This window comes from Protomyctophum parallelum (assembly GCF_964188405.1).
Source record: "Protomyctophum parallelum genome assembly, chromosome: 12".
Taxonomy (NCBI): domain Eukaryota; kingdom Metazoa; phylum Chordata; class Actinopteri; order Myctophiformes; family Myctophidae; genus Protomyctophum; species Protomyctophum parallelum.
In genome coordinates, this window is record NC_139712.1 from 28,792,443 (window position 1) to 28,813,178 (window position 20,736).

The 20,736-nt window shown below is 42.3% G+C and overlaps 1 protein-coding gene across 1 annotated transcript; it reads right to left on the reverse strand.

Moving 5' to 3' along the window:
- Window positions 1-5,825: 5,825 nt before the first annotated feature.
- LOC310867619 (delta-type opioid receptor-like) lies at window positions 5,826-13,485 on the reverse strand (the record flags this gene model as incomplete). The annotated part of the gene is made up of 3 exons (XM_083777734.1): window positions 13,355-13,485; window positions 7,289-7,641; window positions 5,826-6,361 (listed from the first exon to the last, which is right to left on the reverse strand). Exons 1-3 carry the CDS (start codon window positions 13,369-13,371, stop codon window positions 5,826-5,828), a joined length of 906 nt encoding a protein of 301 aa, XP_083633860.1. The 5' UTR covers window positions 13,372-13,485.
- Between the last annotated feature and the right edge of the window lie 7,251 nt (window positions 13,486-20,736).

Sequence of the window (20,736 nt, forward strand, 5' to 3'; positions counted from 1 at the left end):
TAAATATAAACAATACAAATAAAGTTGGGTGGTAGGTAAGGCACCTGGATATTGGATAGGGGCACAAAGGTTGAGAAACACTGATCTAGTGTTTAGTGTCTTAGAAGAAGGGGTAGCAAATACCCCCCGGGAAATATGCTTCTAATCAATGTTTCTAGATTGGAAAGAATGTGTGAAAATGATGAGCTATGTGTCAATGTCAACGTAAGTGGTCAAAATGTCCCATTTTCTATTAGGAGTGGGAGAAAAATCGATTCACTGAAATATCGTCATTGCCACAATTTTTTAATCGATTTTAAGTAATTGACTTCCAGAGTCAATACATTGTCTAAGAAGCTGCCCTTAATTGCCAGTGATTCAGAGCGTTTTCACTAACCTTTCACTAACCTTTCCTTCACAATGATCCACCCCCCAGGGCCCAGACAGTAGTCTTGTAGAGTGTTCTCTCCTCCACGTCATCAGCGCCCATCCCCTAGGTGGGGTTGGCGAAAGGCCTTTCTGTGTGGAGTTTGCATGTTCTCCCGTCTGCCGTCCCCTAGGGTAGGTAGGTATACCCTCACAAAAAACCTGCAGTAATCCTGGTCTCTATATTACCTCCCCCTGGTCATCCAAATATGAGACGTGTGGGGACAAGATTTAGGTTGGCGAACATTTGACCTACAGTAATTTCTCAGTCATTTCATTGTCAATGGTAAATATTGAGACGTGTGGGGACAAAAGCTCTATATAGCCCTCAAAAATCAGACCCGTCTGAAGTGAGTGGTGCTGTCGGGGTGTCTGACGATTGGTTGTCTGACTATTAGTTGTCTGAGTATTGGCTGTCGGACTATTGGTTGTCTGACTCTGACTATTGTTTGAACTGAACTGAATGAAACCCAATAGAGGTTTATAATAGACCAAGCCCGCAGGCGACAAGCAACCCAGAAGAGAGAACTCCTCGTGCCGTGTGGTTGGTCACACGGCGGTTGCAAATGGGAGTGTGTGGACTTAAAGAACGTCAGACACAGAAGATGTTGTCTAGTCCAAGGGTAAACCCCAGCAAAACAGCAAGTGTGGTGCTGGCCTGGCTTTAATGAGGCCAACGCACAGTCGTTGTGCTCACTGCAGTGGTAGCCAGGTAATGACAATGATTTATAAACACCATGGATGTATATGAAATGTCCTTTTTGACAATCACGCTGTAATTCCTTTTAAATGTCCACATTAATGAAATCCACATGTCACACAAACGTATATATATACACAATGCAATGCAATATAACTGTACAAACAAAATAACAGGTAACACAATGGCATGATGGTAACCATGGCAACGAATGGTGTCTGTTTTCCTGTTTCTGCACAAGGAGGGCGAGTTTTTTATACCCAGCACCCTAATTAAAGGAACTTGATTCAGCTGGAGGGGCACTTCCTGACGATGGAACCTCCCGAGAGAACTACAAGTCAAGGGACTGGTTTCAAAAGGGGGATAGGGACACACATTGCTGTTCGTTGAAGTGGCCGCGCCACTCAAAAATAAAAAAAAGTGATCACATGTAGGCTACCTGCCTGGCATGCCTGGTATGCAAATCAGTGCTAGCCTGAGCCTAATGCCTCTCAATTAGTTTCAACCCTACTCCAATACGAAGCGGTCGTGTGAGATGTTCTAATAAGGGGTCTAATAGGGGTTTGTGGGAGTGCTGACTCCATTCCAACCGTTTTTGTAACATGACTCTCATGCCATATATAATTGGAAGTCGAAAAATCAAAGATATCGACACAGCATACACATAGGATAATAGTCCATGAGCCAGAGCAGATATTGGTACCATTTGAGGGGTTATAGGGTCAATACATGAATACAAGTAGGTACATTTATATATGATAGCCTTTGATACCTTTTCATATTTATTAGTAGTAGTAGGAGTAATTTGGACCTAAGGCAACTACAACATTCATAAAGGTAATAAAATCAATGTGTTTGAAACTACTTACACATTTTGTTGTTTTGAAGAAGAAAAAAATCACGCCTGTGTGAAGTGAGTGGTGCAACTCCGTGTGGGGGTCCCTGGGGGGTCCGTGGAAGTTCCAGACGCACAGGAACGCGGCCAGGGGGCTGGCCCGGTTTCCGGCAAGCCCGGGGGATGATTATAAAGATAATCATCTGTGTGTTTGACAAGGTAAAATAAATGGTATGGAACTAAAAACACTAGTGTCAGTGGGATGGGTGAGTTCCACACCATTTACAATCTATACTTTTCATTCTATTTTACTCCAAGATGCAGGGTTGACACCTCTGTGTGGAGACTTGAGTAGCTGATGTGATAGAAGGCAGAAAGTACAACAGAGCAGCAGCACATGCTTGTCAACAAAGCATTGATGAAGCTTGGCTGGAAAGACATCCTCCTCTGGCTAAAGGGCTAACATACTACAACATACATTATACATGTGGTTAGACATGTGTTTTATATTAATGTCACTAAATGCCACTAACTCTACTGCCAACATCCTAAAAACATGGATCTTGATGTGAATGGTGAGAAACTGCATAGGCCTATCTCTTTTAATTCCTACAGAACAATCTTCCAGAACTCCAATACCATTTCATTTCCTCTGGAGGGCTCCCCTGACACACAGGGAAAGGGCAAAAAGGCCCTCTGAAGTCTGAACCATGCAGTGATGGAAGAAGTAAATGTGCCAAAAGTAAAAGTACTCATTATGCACTTAAGCAGAAGCTCCCAAGTTTTCAAATGTATACAAATCCTGAAAATAGCTGATCTGCATGCTCACGTGTCACAAAGCGATACGTTGTGAGCTTGGAGATCGGCTTTTTTCAAATACTGTATAAATATAAATACTGTATACTGTATAGGTCTGAAATGGCTTTGTGGCTCCAGTTTTAAATGTACATAATTTCTTTCCACAACTGCTTCTATATGGACTTGCATTCTGAGTCAGCCACTGTGACACATGGTGTAATCTTCAAATGTAATATAGAGTTTAGGAGGCAAAACAAATTTAGGATGACCACATTCCTTGTAGAGCTCCATTTGATGACACAGCGGCTCCAAAATTAGCTGTCACATACTGCAGATTGAATGGACATAAAGAAGAAATTTTAAGTACAAGAGAAGAGCTAGCCAGTATGAATTTCACTACCATACTTAATTATCAAGCACTGGACAGTATCTATTGACCTGGCTGTCATTTTGCAGCCAAAAACAAATGTGGAAAAATAACAGGGTTATAAAACGGCAAGCACAGACATGAACTAATAAGGACGCGCTCATAGCAAAGTTCCTCTGAATTATGTCACTGTCCATGCTCAGAGAACAGAACTTCCATCCCCAGCTGTCATAGAAGACCTTAACTTTAAACATTCAGTTATATCATTTTTATTCATGTTTATTTGCTTGTTGTGTCCTACCAAATGAAAATTCACCCAAACCATTGTTTATACTATAATCAATCTGACATGAAAATGTAGAACATGAACGTCATGTTGTTTAATTAGACCTACTATTAAATTACTACTTAAAGAAATACTACAAAATAAATTCCAAAGTAATATATTTATTACACACTACACCCATGATGACTGTCATATGTACATACAGTAATACAGAAGCAGTACGCTCTACAATACATTCAAAGCAGCACAGACATCAAGCACTGACAACATTACATATATATTTATCAAAGATAAATATAGGCTTGCTTGATAGCTGTACATAAAATGAGATACAAGTGTGTGTGCGTGCGTGTTTCTATAATATATCAATGATACTGTATAGTTTTCAGAATACTGTATATTCAAGCACGTGCGAACAGTCTTAAAAGAGCTATCTGATTTCATAGACTGCATTGATTTACTATTCATGTACTAGGCCTACATTAAAGTGAACGCTTCAATTACAATATGTGCATCAAGGCCAAATGCAAACAGCTCACACGATTGATTTACATAATACTATAAACATAACTAACAACTCCTCACACTGGACACAACTCCAGGGTCAGAGTTGATAGAGAGAGCCCTCTGTCAAATTCAAAATGAACATTCAAGTCCAGGATTTCCACTTCCACCAGCCTATTGCCTCATGATCATCCATATAAACACGTGGATTTTTCTGCAGTCTTCTCTCAAGCACATAAAAGCAGCTCTCAACATGCAGCTCAAAACAACAGCCATGCTGCTGACACCATGGTCCATCAGCCACGCTGCAGAACATGTCTCGCAGGCTTATGGGTGTCAAGGACATGGCAATGGAAACAGCACTGTAAATTATAATATAATATGCACCTACAGTATATCGGCTGTATTTTGTTGCTTTTTTGGAATTTGAATCCTGAAAAGTAGTAGTTTTAGGTTTCCATCCGACAGCAAGCATTTATTTACTCTTCAAGTGCTGTTCTGACCACATCCACTAATCATTCTTTAAATCATCTTTATGGCATCCTGGACTATCAAAGGCACTATTGAAACCAAAAAGATAAGGATAAAAACAAATAAAAAAGCAGAGGAAGGCACATGCTAATACCAATACAAACTAGAAAAATGTGCTCAGAGGAGCACAGCTCTCTGCCAGGCCAGGTAGTAGAAGTCAATCTTAGCCAATCATGAAAATGAAATATCAGATGGGTCCATCTTGATGACATGACTATAGCGATAATGTGTACCGATTTGTGTGATGTAGGAGATTGGAAATCTGTAGGAGTAATATAAAAAAATAGTTTTGCACAAATCGGCCTCCTGGTGGCGCTATAACAGGCAGATGTGAACATTTTGGGGCCTCCAGAGAGTGTGTGTGTGTGTGTGTGTGTGTGTGTGTGTGTGTGTGTGCAAAGTCTCACGCAGATCGGTCCAAGGGTGCCAGAGATTAGCTGTAGACATAGACAGACAGACAGACAGACAGACGTACGGACACAGACATACAGACGGACGGACGGACGGACAGGCGGCAAAAGATAGTCTTGGCGGGGACAAAGAATGCACAAACGACAGTGTATATGAACCTACCTGTGAACCAAGACAATAAACTAACAATCTTCATTGATGTCTCACTAGATTTTAGTACTCTTTAGTAACTTAGAAATGTAAATGAGCAAATATATCCCTGAGAATGTTAACATTTTAATTTGACAACCTGTGATGTAATGCTATTTGTGCTGTACACCATAATTGTCTATAGGCCTACAGTATATATATAATAAACATAATTTATGGTACAGTAAATGTTTTAGTAAGTGTATAGGCTATACAGTAAGTGCCAAAAAGACCTTCTTCAGAAACTCAAAATGATATCACATTCTGTCTCAAATGCCAATAGCTTCCCAATTTTGCAGTCTTGAAACAGCAGAATTTGCTCCCACATTGCTGGATTTGACCAGTCCTAAAATCAAGCATCATCTTTTATTTGTGCTATGACATGAAAATGGCAAATTACAATTAATAAATGAAAGGGTTGCAAATTTGCAATGAATTAATCTCTATGTCTCTATGATTTATGTCACATATTTCTGCAACAGGTATGTGATGTATGTATTTGGTAATCCAGAACATTTAAATAATTAGTTAACAACTGAAATTGATTGTAATATTCTTGAAATTAAACTTTGACATGTTTTCAAAAATTACACAATTTATACAGTACCATTCACATAAACAGTCCTCGAAACTGATTTAACTTCTCTCTGTCATCCCTCACCAAATTTTAGCTATAGAGTCAAAATACTGTACCATTATACTGTTGAGTCTACATTGCTGATGATGTGATTTGGGTTAAGCCCAGGTCATTTGAATCTTCCTTTCCAATGTGGGAGATGGACGAGAGCTCCATCGCTAGTCATGCAGGCTTGCTAGTCCTGTCAGGATTCTGCAGAGGAACAGGGGCCTCCCTGACTGCGCTCCGAGTCTTGTTGTTCCCCGAACCCCTGCTGCTGGCTCCCTTTAACCTTGCGGGGAGGCAGAAGTCTTTGAAGCAGCGCTTGAAGTTCTCGTCCAAGTAGGCATAGAGGACGGGATTGAGGCTGCTGTTCGTGTAGCCCAGGGCCACGCAGAAGAAGTACAGCGCCATGACGCCTATGGTCTCGGGCACCGCCACCAGGGCCTTGACCAGGATGAAGATGTGAATGGGCGTCCAGCACACCACGAACACGGCCACCACCACCGACACCAGCCGCGTGATTCGACGCAGGTTGCGGTCCTTTTCCCTGGAGCCGGACAGCATGCGCACGCTCTTCAGCCTCAGCACCATCAAGGTGTAGCACACTGTGATAATCAGCACTGGCACCACGAAGGCGAAAACAAACACGCAGACCTTCATCAGCGTGTCCCAGTAGACGTACGGCTCCGGGAACTGCAAGGCACACTCCGTCGTACCTACAGGGGGGTGGTGGGACAGGAAGGAGAGAAGGGAGGAGGAAATACACCCACACTTTTAGCACAGAAGTACTTCATCATCAGCTAAACAACACTCTCAACTGTCCATTTGTCGGCTGTCACTGTGAGCAACAGAACAGCTAATGTAGTGTGCTCTTTGAATGGAACATCTTGCTTTTCACAGCATGTATTCAGGGAAAAACATAATGCACGTACTGTACCTCAAAAGGGAAAAGGTGGAATACATTTCCATTCATGAAATTATTATAATTTGTTTTGGAGAGATGCAGCTCTCACTGGCTCAAAACCTTTTAATAAATGTATGGCTGTCACTCCTTCCATTCTGACGATGCCTGATTTGCAGCTGATATACGAGCTCGCCATGCAACACCAGTGCACAACTTAAGCACAAATAGGCTTTAGAGATTCTTTCCACGGAAGAGGGTGAGGGTGAAGGGTGAGGGTGAAGAAACTGTGGAATGCACTTCCCATTGCAGTCAGAACTGCAGCATCACTCCCAATCTTCCGCCGTAGTCTGAAAACCCACCTTTTCAGACTCCATCATGGCCCATAGCACTTACCCTACCCCCTTAGATAGCATTTCTGTAGACTTAGATAGCATTTGATACAGACTTATAGCATGTTATGTAGACAGCACTATAATTGCATTGTATGTAGTCAACTAGTCATAGCACGTCATAGTACATATGTATAGCATAGTATAGTATATAATATATGTATAGTTTCATTATATAGAAATTCCACTGTTACTTTCTTAGCTTACGCATATTTCATGATAAATGCTTTTCATGTGATGTATTCCCATGCTTTTTTGTTCTTGCTTAATGTAAGTCACTCTGGATTAAGAGCGTCTGCTAAATGCCTAAATTGTAAATTGTAAATTGGTAGAAAGAAGCTTTCTCTCACCATTGTTGGTCTGGGTGCCACCCAGGATGAGTGCTGGTACCCCTGCAGCCGAGGACAGAATCCAGATGCACACATTGATCATCTTAGCTTTCATCGGCGTGCGAAAGTCCAGGGCTTTCACTGGATGGCACACGGCCACGTAGCGGTCCACACTCATCATGGTGAGAGTGAAGATGCTAGTGAACATGTTGTAGTAGTCTATGGAAATGAACACTTTGCACACCACCTCGCCAAAGGGCCACGTGTGCAACAGGTAGTCGGTGCTCTGGAAAGGCATCGTCGTGGTGACGAGGGCGTCGGCGAGGGCCAGGTTGAATATGTAAATGTTGGTGGCCGTATTCATCTTTGTGTACCTGTTAAAGTAACAGGTAGGTCACGGACTCACAGCCAATAATAGAAAATAATAATGGAAGATACAATGTTGCTTGAATGAGAAGAAAACGGAAACATGACGAACAAATTTGCCCAAGTGTAACACCTCAAACATTTCCATAACTACTTAATGGATAATTAACCACATCAAAGTCGCCAAAATATCATGCTGTTAGGTCCATTAAGCAGTGAAGTTATGGGGATTAATTAGAACATGGCTCATATTAATTAAAACATGGCTCATTCTCAGACCTCATTCACACGTACCAAACACCAATCAAGCAAATGTTTGGTCGTTTTTTAGTTTTTTGGGCCACCACAATGCTTTTCCAATGGGAGTCACATGGTTTGATTTGTTAAAAGAAAAAAAAAAAACGACCAAACATTTGCTTGATTGGTGTTTGGTACGTGTGAATGAGGCCTCAGACAACCTGCTAGCTTGAAACGTGTTGGTTGTTCTGTCCGTGGAGAGGTAAATTAAGTGTGAAGTGAAGTGTGTTTCAGAGTTCTAGAAACTCATATGCTGAGCAATATTTAGTGCTGACAACTGTTTTATATTGCTATAATATGAATGTATAACTCAACCACCCCTATATATTTTACTGACCAGGGTCCCCCAGCTACCTGTACTCTATATATCTATAGACTCACTTCTTTTGACTAATGTTCGCCTGCCTATTATGAAATGCCAAGAATTGTGACGCCATATGGTTAAGTAAAAGATGAATGCAAATTCCTTTCCTCAGATGATGTGTAAAAGGCAATCTAACTGTGGCAAAAAAGCATAACCATAGACAATATTACATGCTGAAGAGACCACTATATTTTCTAAATTTTCATCTAATGCAATCCATGGGTCGGCGGTTCGAATCCCGGCTCCTCCTGTCTACATGTCGAAGTGTCCTTGGGCAAGACACTGAACCCCAAATTGCTCCCGATGTGCTGGTTGGTACCTTGCATGGCTTCCGCCGCCATCGGTGTATGAATGTGTGTGTGAATGGGTGAATGTAATGCACAATCTATGTAAAACGCCTTGGATAAAGGAGCTATATAAATGCACCATTTACCATTTATGAGCAAATCCTAGAACCAAGGCAAAAATAAGTCACTCACCATTACAGCCCATAGTTAGATAATATGAGTAATTGCTATTTGAACAAAAGAGGTAGACTTCTATGTCAATCGTCCTTGCTTATGGATCCATTAAGCATGTGCCTATTTAGCATTTTAGTGAGAGTGAGCAGACTATGGGCGAGCGCTGGTGCTTTGGAATGGGGGGTCAGATCAACATATAGAATGAATTATGTACTGGCCATAATATGGAGTGTGTCTTGAGGGGTTTGATGAGGTCAGATCAACATATGGAATGTCAGACCAGGTCAGCTCCATATATGAAGATCTAAGGGTGGCAGCGGGGGCAGTATCTTGAGTGTAGAGGGTTTGGTGAGGGCCCAGGTAGGGCCAGGCCTTCAGTTTCAGGCCTGTTGAGAACTCTAGTTTTCACCGGCTGCACTATTAACTTCGGGGCAGGCCCTACTAGAGTTTGAATGGACAGGTATCAGTCAAAAGGGAGACATCGAAGAGGAAGGATGGATGGGGAAGGATCAACATATGGAATGTCAGAACAGGTTCTGACATATATCCATATGTGGAGATCTAAGGGTTTGAGATTTGAGGTCAGATGTAGAGTTGCTCCATATATGGGCTAAATTGTGACAGCATGTAGTATTTAGTATGACATTACTTGACATTACTATATCCATCCCTGATGATGTCACGAGATCTGGGCTCCATATATGGGGGCTTTCCCTTGTATGGGGATTTTGAGTGATACACTGACGGACAAAAGCGTACAATTTCATAGTAAATGCGACCTGCAGTCGCAATAACAATCACATCCCTTAAATTATAGCTATTCAGAAATCAGAATCATCCATTTATTTTCAGTCAACATCCTCCAGCTTCTTCCCTCATGTCAATCGCAATATCCCAAACTATACTGCAACATATTTGTAGAATATATAGCGGTGATATTTTTGAGTTGTAGTACTGTGCTACTAAACAGTAAAATGTACAGCCCTGGCTTGTGGTATGGCATTATAGTAGAGGTGGGGAAATAAATTGGCCTGAGGCTGACAGGATTGTGCAATCAATTTGATTTGAGGTAATTGCCATTTCACCAGACATCATGGGAGATTTGTTTCTCATGCATGTCATAAATAATATTGAATGAAATGCAAGCGATTCATCAGCACGATGAACCACTGCTGATTTGAAAAGGTTTGAATCTTAGTTCAGAGGTTTGTTGTTTGTTGTTAGACATTGTCATATTCGATGTGGGGGACATCACTTTAAAATCAATTTAATTTTTACTTTAAATTAAAAATAATGTTATGCTACAATATGATTTTCTGTGCCAAGAATTCCTTATGTTACCCCAACAATGGTCATATTCTTTGGAAGGTGCTATGGCGTATTTGATATGACTGCAAATTACAGTCACTGCGACAGAAGTTGTCCCATAATATTTTGGTACAAAAAATCCCTCCACATAGCCTATGCATCTGGATACAAGAAGAGTGGGCACTAAGGAAGAGTGGGCACCTACATGTACAATTGGCTATTTTGTCCAACATGTTAAAAAATAAAACATTTGAAAAAAAGTAACGTGAAGTATACATAATGAACATGGATGGTAGATCATTATGACTTAAATTCATCCTTCAACTTCTTGTTTATGCCCCAAAATGATTGGAAATACAGGTTTTCTAGCAATTAGAAAATACTAGACCATAATTGTCAAATGTACATGACTGTTCTAATCATGTATACTTTACATTACTTAAAAAACATGCACGCACGCACGCACGCACGCACGCCCGCACGCATGCATGTGACTGCATGCCTGATGCTGAGACTCTCTCCCATCTATACTCATTTCACTGCACCGCAGATACAGCCTTATTTCATGGAAAGAAATGTTTATGACCAAAAAGGATAACGCACACACACACACACACACGCACACGCACACGCACACACACACACACACACACACACACACACACACACACACACACACACACACACACACACACACACACACACACACACACAGGGAGAACAAGCAAGCAACACACAGAAAGGCCCTTTTCGCCAACCCCACCTATGGACACTAATGACGCGGAGAAGAGAACACACGCCCAGCACCCACAGCGCCCCCGGCAGGAATCAAATCCAGGACCTGTCTAACAGTACCCGACCGTCATAGCTTGGGGGACTGTAACCATGGCAATGATAGGTCCCATAGCTCACACTGTGCGGTGGGAAAATGGAAAAGCGCAGCTTGAATTTGGGGAAAGTGCAAGATTTCTTTCCGTCAGTGTCTGCAGAAGTAACGTAATCGGCATATACAACTTCAGATCAATTTCTGAACCCACAGAGGAGAGAAAGGGATTTAGATAGGACAGACAGAGGTTTCTTATTAGTTTATTGTACTGATTATTGATTAACATTTTGGACAAAATAGCCAATTTTACATGGAGGTGTCCATTCTTCCTGGTACCATGCATCCTATACGCAATGGGAACCCATCCTGGATTCAAGCACATTATCCTAGAGATACATTACTAGATATGTTTACATCAGCATTACTAATGACTTATGAGTACCAGCATTATATCCCTTTTTATGAGTCTGTCCTGCATGCCCAATAAGTTTGCATGTCTGCCTTCCACAACATTACTACTGAAGAAGACCAGATGGAAAATGCTTGTACGAACGATGATATATGACAGTGGTTTTCAACCCTTTTCACACCAAGGTCCGTTATTTATTTGGCATTTGAGCCACATACACCATTTAGAGAGATTTAGCCTCTCAGTCCAAACACTTGGAATATTTTAGTGTCGCTGGATATAGGATTTTGTCCACAATTCCATGCTGTATTGATATGGTACCATATAGAATATCATCATCATCATCATCATTCTACATTCTCTAATTAAAAATCTCGATTAAAGATCTAATAAGGGTCCATTTGGTTAGCAACTCTCCATCCTTTAGCTGAGGACCACTGGTTGAAAACCACTGATATAAGATATAAATATGAAGCTGGCTTGAAAGAAATACCTTGGAGCGTGTTCATCTCACAACCCACGGCAGGATTAGGCTACAGTTAACCTCGCCTCACCAGGCTTCCACCTTGGAGGAAAGCCTGCATGGTCTCTGTTTCATTTCGGGTATTAGTATTACGTCATGTTGTAGTATTGTTTTGTAGTCGACAGGCAGGAACAATCAAACGGAACTTCCTTTTCCCTCAAACCGGAAGAATAACAATAAAAGCTCTCGTAGCCTGCAGCTTTTATTGAGAAAAATCGGTTTGAGGGAAAATGACGTTCCGTTTGATTGTTCCTGCCTGTTGACTACAAAACAATACTACAACATGAACGATATCATCCGCTCCTGACCGGATCATATACCCGAAATGAAATGGTGCCCAGGCTAGGCTACAGTACTATTCTAGTGCAACAGATCCTGGCTGCCCCACTCACCATTGTGTGGTTCAAATAAATATCACACTTGTGTGAAGTGAGGGGTGACCACTGTGGCTCCCACAGTATAATATCGTTATTACATTATTACGTGACGTCACTGCTTAAAGCCAACATTAAGAGTCCATAGACTTGGCCGCCCCTCAAAAATCTCACTTGTGACTGAGGCCCACTGTGGCTGCAACATGACGTCACTTAAAGGACAACTTTAGTTTTTTTCAACCAAGGTTCATGTTTTAGGTTGTTATTAGAGAAAGTAAAAGATGATGATTTTTTTTTCATTTGCTCCTTTCTTTCGTTTTAGGGATTTTAGCTCTTTTTGACAGGGGGGCGGGGGCATTCGAGCATGTGGCTATATGTATTTTTATACAAAATGTTATGGTGATTTCTTTAATTATTATTGACTATAGTCCTAATAAACCCCAGGAAATTACATCTGGCGACAGAAGATCACAGGATCTACTGAATATGAAGGTAGCCTACTGAGGCTCAATATGTCTCAGTTTGTCACATTCAATATCCTGTGATCTTTTGTGGCCAGATGTAATTTCTTGGGGTCTAGTAGGACTATAGTCAAAACGCAACGCGTTTTGAGCTTGTAGATTGGCTATTTTTGCTACAACATTATATGCAATGTGGCCCCTCTGGAGTGCATGAGTATGAAAATATAGTGGCCTCTCTATCGTCAAAGTTGCTTCACCCCTGTCTATAGCATTGGTTCTCAAAATGGGGTCCAGTGACCCCTAGGGGTCCATGGGGGTTTATCCGGGGGTCTCCAGCAAATGTACTATAGGCTACTTTATACTTTTTGGCAATTCAAAAATAGCAGATCCACAAGCTCATAGCGTGTCACTTCATGCCTCGCTATATGCTTTTACCTGCTATTTTGGAAACATCGTGAAAATGTGTGCACATCTTTGAATTATATATTGTTGTTGTTGTTGTTTTTTAAGCAAAACATTTTTAACTAAAATCTTTGCTTCTGGGGGCCATGGAACATGGGGGTCGTCCTTGACATGAAAAAGTTTGGTTTTAGTCTATCCTTTTTAAGTCAACAATTAACTCTAGCCTACACAGTAAGTCAATGCCTATACTCCAACATTAAAATATGCAACTGTGTGGACTGTGGACAGAACCTTACCTGATGATAACATACATGACGAGGCAGTTTCCCAACAAGCCCACAACAAACACCACGGAGTAGACCGCTGTGATGATGATGGGGATGATGGGAGAGATGGGCTCCTGGTCCCAGCTCTCCTTATCCTGCGTCAAACTGTGGTTTTCTGAATATCCTCCAGACAGCAAAGAAGTAGAATTCACCATCAGACAATCGTCTGCTAGCGTCGAGAAGCACAGCTCTTCTTTGAGCATTTCAACCGACGTGCTTTCCATTTTGGCACCACCTGTATCAAATTGTTAAAATAAAATGCAGCTATTTACGCGTTTGAAAGGGAAGATTGGAGAGGGTCAGAGAGGGATAAAAGTTTAAACATATTAAAAATATATAGTAGCCAACTATATGTAATGGCTATTAATTGGTTATAACGAAAACAGGCGGCCTATAATGATTGAATACAAAATAAAAAATAAATAAAAGGCATACAGACAAAATGCATACAGTTCACCTGACCTATAGCCTATATATCTCGATCTGAAAAAAGCCTTTGTGGACTACAGCAATATACGCACATTCTCACTTCGTAACAATTTCAAGATCGTATAGCTAGTTGGACACTCACCCCAAGCTGCGAGCGCTCCAACAATGTAACAACTGCAGGCTATAATTCACCAACTTTACCACAAAATGTGGATGTCTGTTATTTCTGTGCCTTGGATCTAATAATGTTGTTCAGAGGCTCAGAGCGCATCCAAGTTTGGGGATGGTATATATGATCTGAGTAGCGAGCGAGCGGAGGCTTCGTGGATATAGTGCGCACTGATACCCCGCGCGCGCGCACACACACACACACACACACACACACACACACACACACACACACACACACACACACACACACACACACACACACACACACACACACACACACACACACACACTCACACACACACACACACACACACACACACACACACACACACACACAAACACACACACACACGGAGCACGGACCACGTCCGAATAAAGCAAATTGGCGACATCCACTAAAGGTAAAAGACTGCCCGTCAAAATCTAGGCTATAGGGCAGGCTATATAGCCTACGTTGTGTTTAAGTCGGAGTCCTCCTCCTCATTAAAACTGAAATGTGCCTATAACATGTGTCTCATTTTTTGAAAATTCTGTCGAGATTAGTGTTATGAATGATTATGGGACTGACCTTTATCTGATTGACCCATTAGTCTACACATACGGTAGCCTGAACAAAAAATAAATCCTCTCATCCGGAGTTCCGGACGGAGTCCAAACAGCAGAGCATGATATATTCAGCCTCAACCTCAATTATTAATTGATGGATGGATGATCGAGAGTCGACTTGGGGTATATGTGTCTGTCTATCTGTCTGTCTGGAATGGCATGTTAATTCATCAATCATCATCACCTTATCTTCTTCTGTGTTCTGTCTGAAACTGTGAATGATCCGTCAAACATGATTGGTCACTGGCTTCATTTAGGTGTGCACAGGTGTGTTGTTAATTAGTGGGTAGGCCTATAATAGCATTAAATCTGCACTGTCCCTCTCTGTCTGTCTGTCTGTCTGTCTGTCTGACACTATCTCAGTGTCTTTCTCTTTCTCCCTCCCTACACTTCTCACCTCTGTTTATCTCATCTAGCTCACCCTCTCTCCATCTCCACCCCCTCTCACTCACTTTCTCTTTCCCCCTTTCAATCTCTCATATATCTCTTGTCCGAAGTCACAGAGACCATTGCCTTGCGTTTAATTTGCATTGACCTATCAATTTGTGCTGACATCAGGCATGTATACGTTGTTAACAACTTATGCATGCCTGTTACCCCCGACCTAGCTGATGCACCCCCCCCCCCCCCCCCCATAAAATATAAATTGCATAAGCTATATAGAGACATATATTTCCTTTTTATCCACATATATGAACATATATGAACCTGGTCAATGTTCTTTTGCGTGGCCAAAGAGCATTGACCACGCCTCCAGGTCTTAAGTTAAGTAATAAGACCTGGTACTTAAAGGTATATTCAGTGATTTCACTTAATTCAAATATCATATTTTTTTGTTTTGTTGTGATAATCCTCCCTACTATAGAGTGTGCTGGCCATATAATGATTCCTCCCTGTCCCCAGTTAACCCCTGGGGGTCAAAAAACCTTAGGTTTCGTTTTTGACTATCTATCCTGATTGGACGAAAGGCTGGGTCCCACAGCCAAAAACGAAACCTAAGGTTTTTTGAGTGAAATCACTGAATATACCTTTAAGACACGAGAAATACAGCCCTTCATGTCTCACAGCCCCCCAGAAGGCGCTCGCGCACCACAAGGGGTGCACACACCACAGTTTGGGAACCACATAGAAAACTACCAACATGTGGTGGATCCGTGGAGCTAATGAGGTTACAAAGAGTTATCATTTGGATCCATGCTCTCGTCTTTAATTTGTCTAATTGGAGGAGAGAGAGAGTAGGCTACAAATGAAAAGTCACAGGTCACTGTTGCAGAAACGGACCATCAACAAGACAAGTTTGTAACTCTTAATGAAGGATGAAAATAAGCTTTGGGTTCTGCTGAACCAACAGCAAATAATGTAAAGTCATCCCTCAAGTCATCCCACACCGTTCAACCCACACCATGCCTCGTGACATCACGTGACATCATCAGGGACGTCGTCAATATTAAGCCCATATGCCCATAAGATCCCTGATGTCATCAATATTGACCAGCAACTCTACATCTGACCCCAAACCCTTAGATCTCCATATAATGTTCTGACATTCCATATGTTGATCCTTCCCCATCCATCCTTCCTCCTCTCCCTTTTGACTGATACCTGTCCATTCAAACTCTAGACGGACCAAAGTTATTAGTGCAGCCACGCCCGGCAGCCGGCAAAAACTAGAGTTCTCAACAGGCCCAAAAATTAAGGCCCGGCCCTACCTGGGCCTTCATCAAATCTTGTACCCTCAAGACACTGCCCCCACTGCCACCCTTAGATCTCCATATATGGAGCTGACCTGTTCTGACATTCCATTATGTTAATCTGACCTTATCAAACCCTGTACACTCAATACACGCTCCATACAGTATATGGCCAGTACAGAGTTCATTCCAAATGTTGATCTGACCCCCCAGCATGCAAAAGCACCAGCGCTCACTCAGCAGTCTGCTGTCACCCAGGCGGATACGTGCACGCTTCTCGCCCTCAGGGCGTCTTATGGTAATATACTGTAGGACAATATAGTCAAACAAGTGTAACAGTAGAAATGTAATGTTTATTTTATTTTATATGAAGTTAATCGAAATACAGTCATTGACAACATTATGTATTATCTTTTTTTTATTGTCTCCACCAGGCCGAAGGCATGTGGGGAGAGTATGTTTTGCACTCCGTCCGTCCGCGTGTGTGTCCGTGTGTCCGTGTGTGTGTGTGTCCGTGAACAGCTAATCTCGGCCACCGTTAACCCGGTCGATGCCATATTTTGCACACACACTCCCTGGATGCCAACCATGAACCTCTGCCCCAAACTTTCCAGAACGGCCTGTTATAGCGCCACCAGGAGGCCGCTTTGTGCAAAACAAGTTTTTCAATGCCATATTTTGCACACACACTCCCTGGATGCCAACCATGAACCTCTGCCCCAAACTTTCCAGAACGGCCTGTTATAGCGCCACCAGGAGGCCGCTTTGTGCAAAACACGTTTTTGCACAGTACACCTACAGATTTTGTCCAAACATCACGCAAATTGGTTCACAGTCTCTCTAGAGCCATTCAACGAAACGGGTCTTTCAGATTTATCAGACTCCATCCTGATTGGTTAAGATTGGCTTCCAAAGTTCACAGGAGTGCTCAGTTTCAAACAAAATGCTGCAAATCATGAACACATCGCGTGATTTCCGTGAAATTGTGCACCCACATTCCCACTAGGCCGAGGACGAAATGCCACATGAACAATTTCAACTCAGCCTCAAGGTGGCGCTATAACTGGCCGAAAAGTGTTTTTACCTCTAACTGCACGGATCTGTGGATAACCTGGTGGAGACCTGTGCCCGGAAGGGCACTTTTTCTAGTTATAATTATTTATCCCATGATTTTGCAACCCATTTTTTCACTGTCAATTATCGAATGCAATCTTGGGCTCTCTACACCCCCTACGCCAACCTGGGGAGAGCAATAGACTGACCTTCAATGCATGAGCGTCCAAGCTGCTTCTTTTCACCTGACAGAGGGGAGTCTCCCCGGCTGGACATAACGCGTGGAAGGAACACATTATTCCAACCAGTTCCATTCTGCTCCATCAGGCGCATGCCTCCCCCTGGCCAGGGGGAGACAGTTTAGAGACCAGGATTACAGCATGTCTTTTTTTTGTGAAGGTACCTACCCTAGGAGACATGGGGAGAACATGCAAACTCCAAACGGAAAGGCCCTTTCGCCAACCCCACCACATAGGGTATGGGCACTGATGACAGGGAGGAGAAAACACACCCCCAGCGCCCACAGCGGGAATCAAACCCAGGACTATCTAGCTGTGAGGCGCCGACTGCTCCACTGTGCCCCCCTGTCCCGTCCCGTCCCGTCCCCCTTTTTGCTGTGCCCCCCCATGTATCTTTTATGTCCTTCCATGTATTTGTCTGTCTCCACCAGGTGTTGAGATAAGAGGGTTTCCTTGTACTCAAAATACTTGTACTCAGCTTCACTGATATTGAAAATTAAACTACATTAATTTTGGCGGCATATCTTTCTGTTCCAATAAAGCACACTGCTGTGTGTCAAACTTTGGTATTTCTGTCTCTGTGTGATGATTTGTATCAGACCCTTCACAATATATGTATATGCGCTCTTTATCTTTATATTCCTGTTTCATTCCTTGAGCAACGGAGCTGGAGTTGTATTATTGATGATGCCGATATTGACATTGTCTGTCTCTGTCACGGTGCGTGTCAGGTGAGGACCCACAAGCAGGTCAAGCAGGTCAAGTCCAGTATTTATTAGCAACGAACAGGACATACTGTACACAGGCGAGAACACAACATAACAACAATTCATAATCTAGCAAGGAAACACTGAACACAGTGAGACTTAAATAGACACACAGGGAGACTTAAATAGACACAGACTAACTACACACAGGTGAAACAATAACTACAAACACCACATGATTGGCTGAGAACTTAACATGACACAGGTGGACTCAAGTTAGCAATCAGGGTAGAGACAAAGCAGGTAGTAACAAATAGAGTAGACAGGAAACACTAGGAACATAACTACACAATCTTCTGAGCAGCAGTCAGGAAAGAGGGGGTTACACAAGAAAAGGTATATGGTCAAAGGCAGAGTGAACAGATTAATGGCAATTATCCCATTATTGACAGATGTGTCCCATTATAGACAGATGTTGTATAAACAGCCATGTGATTTGGCTAGCCGTGACATATGCTACTGTCCACGCTCACACACAGTATGTCTGAAACAGACCCACAATTAATGTTATTACCTTCAGGCAGCTGTGTTTAGCCATCAAATGCCTGCTGGGAAAAGGGTTGTATTTACAGAGCATAGCTTAGTCAAAGTGAAGTAAATAAATACATTAAAGAAAATCCTGAGTGGATTCGGCTCTGTTTTGTGGATTTAGTTAGTTTTTGTATCTCACCACAACACGTGAACTATTGGCTACCGGTAATGGTATTTTTTATATGCAACACATCGTGCAAATAATATGACTCCTGTTTCTTTCCAGGCAGAGCGTGCAGGAGCCTAGTCCGCTAGCACAGGTTCAAGGGTCAGGGTTTCTTCATTGTTTACATATTGTGTACGGGTAGAGAATAACATTCTATAGTTCTGGATCCTCAGGATATCATGAATCACAATCAAATACAGAAGATATACAGCAAAAAGAGAGAAAATAGATTGGAATCTATGTCAGTAACACACAGAGAAGGCCACATGACCTATATACAGAATCTTGCAGTTCCCTGAAAAACACAAGGTTAACTAGAAAAGGTGCCCTTCTGGGCACAGGTCTCCACCAGGATGATAGGACTGTGTGAGATGTTTGACAAAAATAATGTTTAGGAGTAATATAAACATGTTTTTTTTGTTTGTTTTTTGCAACAATCTTCTTAATTTTGTTGAGGAATGCAGAGCCAGATCACTCATAGCATCTCTGAGGATAGAATTCTGGATGAGCAGGACATGTGCAGTATTTTGTACAAAACGGGCCACTCCTGAAAACTTTGGAAGGCAATGTTAGCCAATCAGTGTAGAATCTGAGAACTCCAACAGACTCGTCTTGATCACGTGACTACAGAGATGTGTACCGATTTGCATGAGATTTGGATGAAATCTGTGCATAACATAAGCAATGTGTTTTGCCGAAATCGGCCTCATGGTGGCGCTATAACCCGGCAGATGTGGAGGGATGCAGGGACAATGTTTTTCCATGGCCTCTAGGGAGTGCGCATACATAAGTTGTATACAGATCAATGCAGTTATAGCTAAACACAGGAATTGGCCTGTTATAGCGCCACCATGAGGCTGATTTGGCATGTGATTTGGCATGTCGCCCTCGGCCTACTGGAAATGTGCGTGTATAATTTCACGGAAATTGCACACAATTGTGTTTGTGATTTGTGGCATTTTGTTCGAATCATGTGAGCTTTGGAAGCCAATCTTAGCCAAGCAGGATGGAAGATGGGAAATGGTGCAGATCCGTGTTGATCACATGACTATGGAGATAGTGTATACCAAATTGTGTGATGTATGGATGAAATGTGTATGAGTAATCTACAGAAATGTGTTTTACCTAAATCGGCCTCATGGTGGCGCTATAACAGGCCGTTGAAGAATATTTGGGGCAGAGGTTTGTCGTTGGCATTCAGGGAGTGTGTGTGCAAAGTTTGGCATGGATCGGGCCAACTGTGGCGGAGATTAGCTGGTAACGGACAGACGGAAGGAAGGACGGACACACACACACACACACACACACACACACACACGGACGGACGGACGGACTGCAAAACATACATCCCCAACAAACAAACAAACATCCCCATGCCTTCCGCCTGGTGGAGACAAAAATGACATTCAGAGTGTGCTTGCCCTTTACTGGTGTAGTGGTGTTGCGAGCATGTGTGTTGGAAGGTAATAGGTTGGTTAAGTGTCACTACAGCTCTGCCAACAGAAATATGAAAAGACAGATGGCAGGTATGTGATGTATTTGTACAGTATTGTAGGGTGTTGATGGGTCAGAGGGGACTCCTGTACATGTTTTATAAACAAATCCATTCAAGTGATGTTGGTGGGATGTTGGTTTTAGGGCAAAGGTATTTTTCTTGTATTTGTATCATTTGAAAATAGCAAGACAATCGCATTGATTG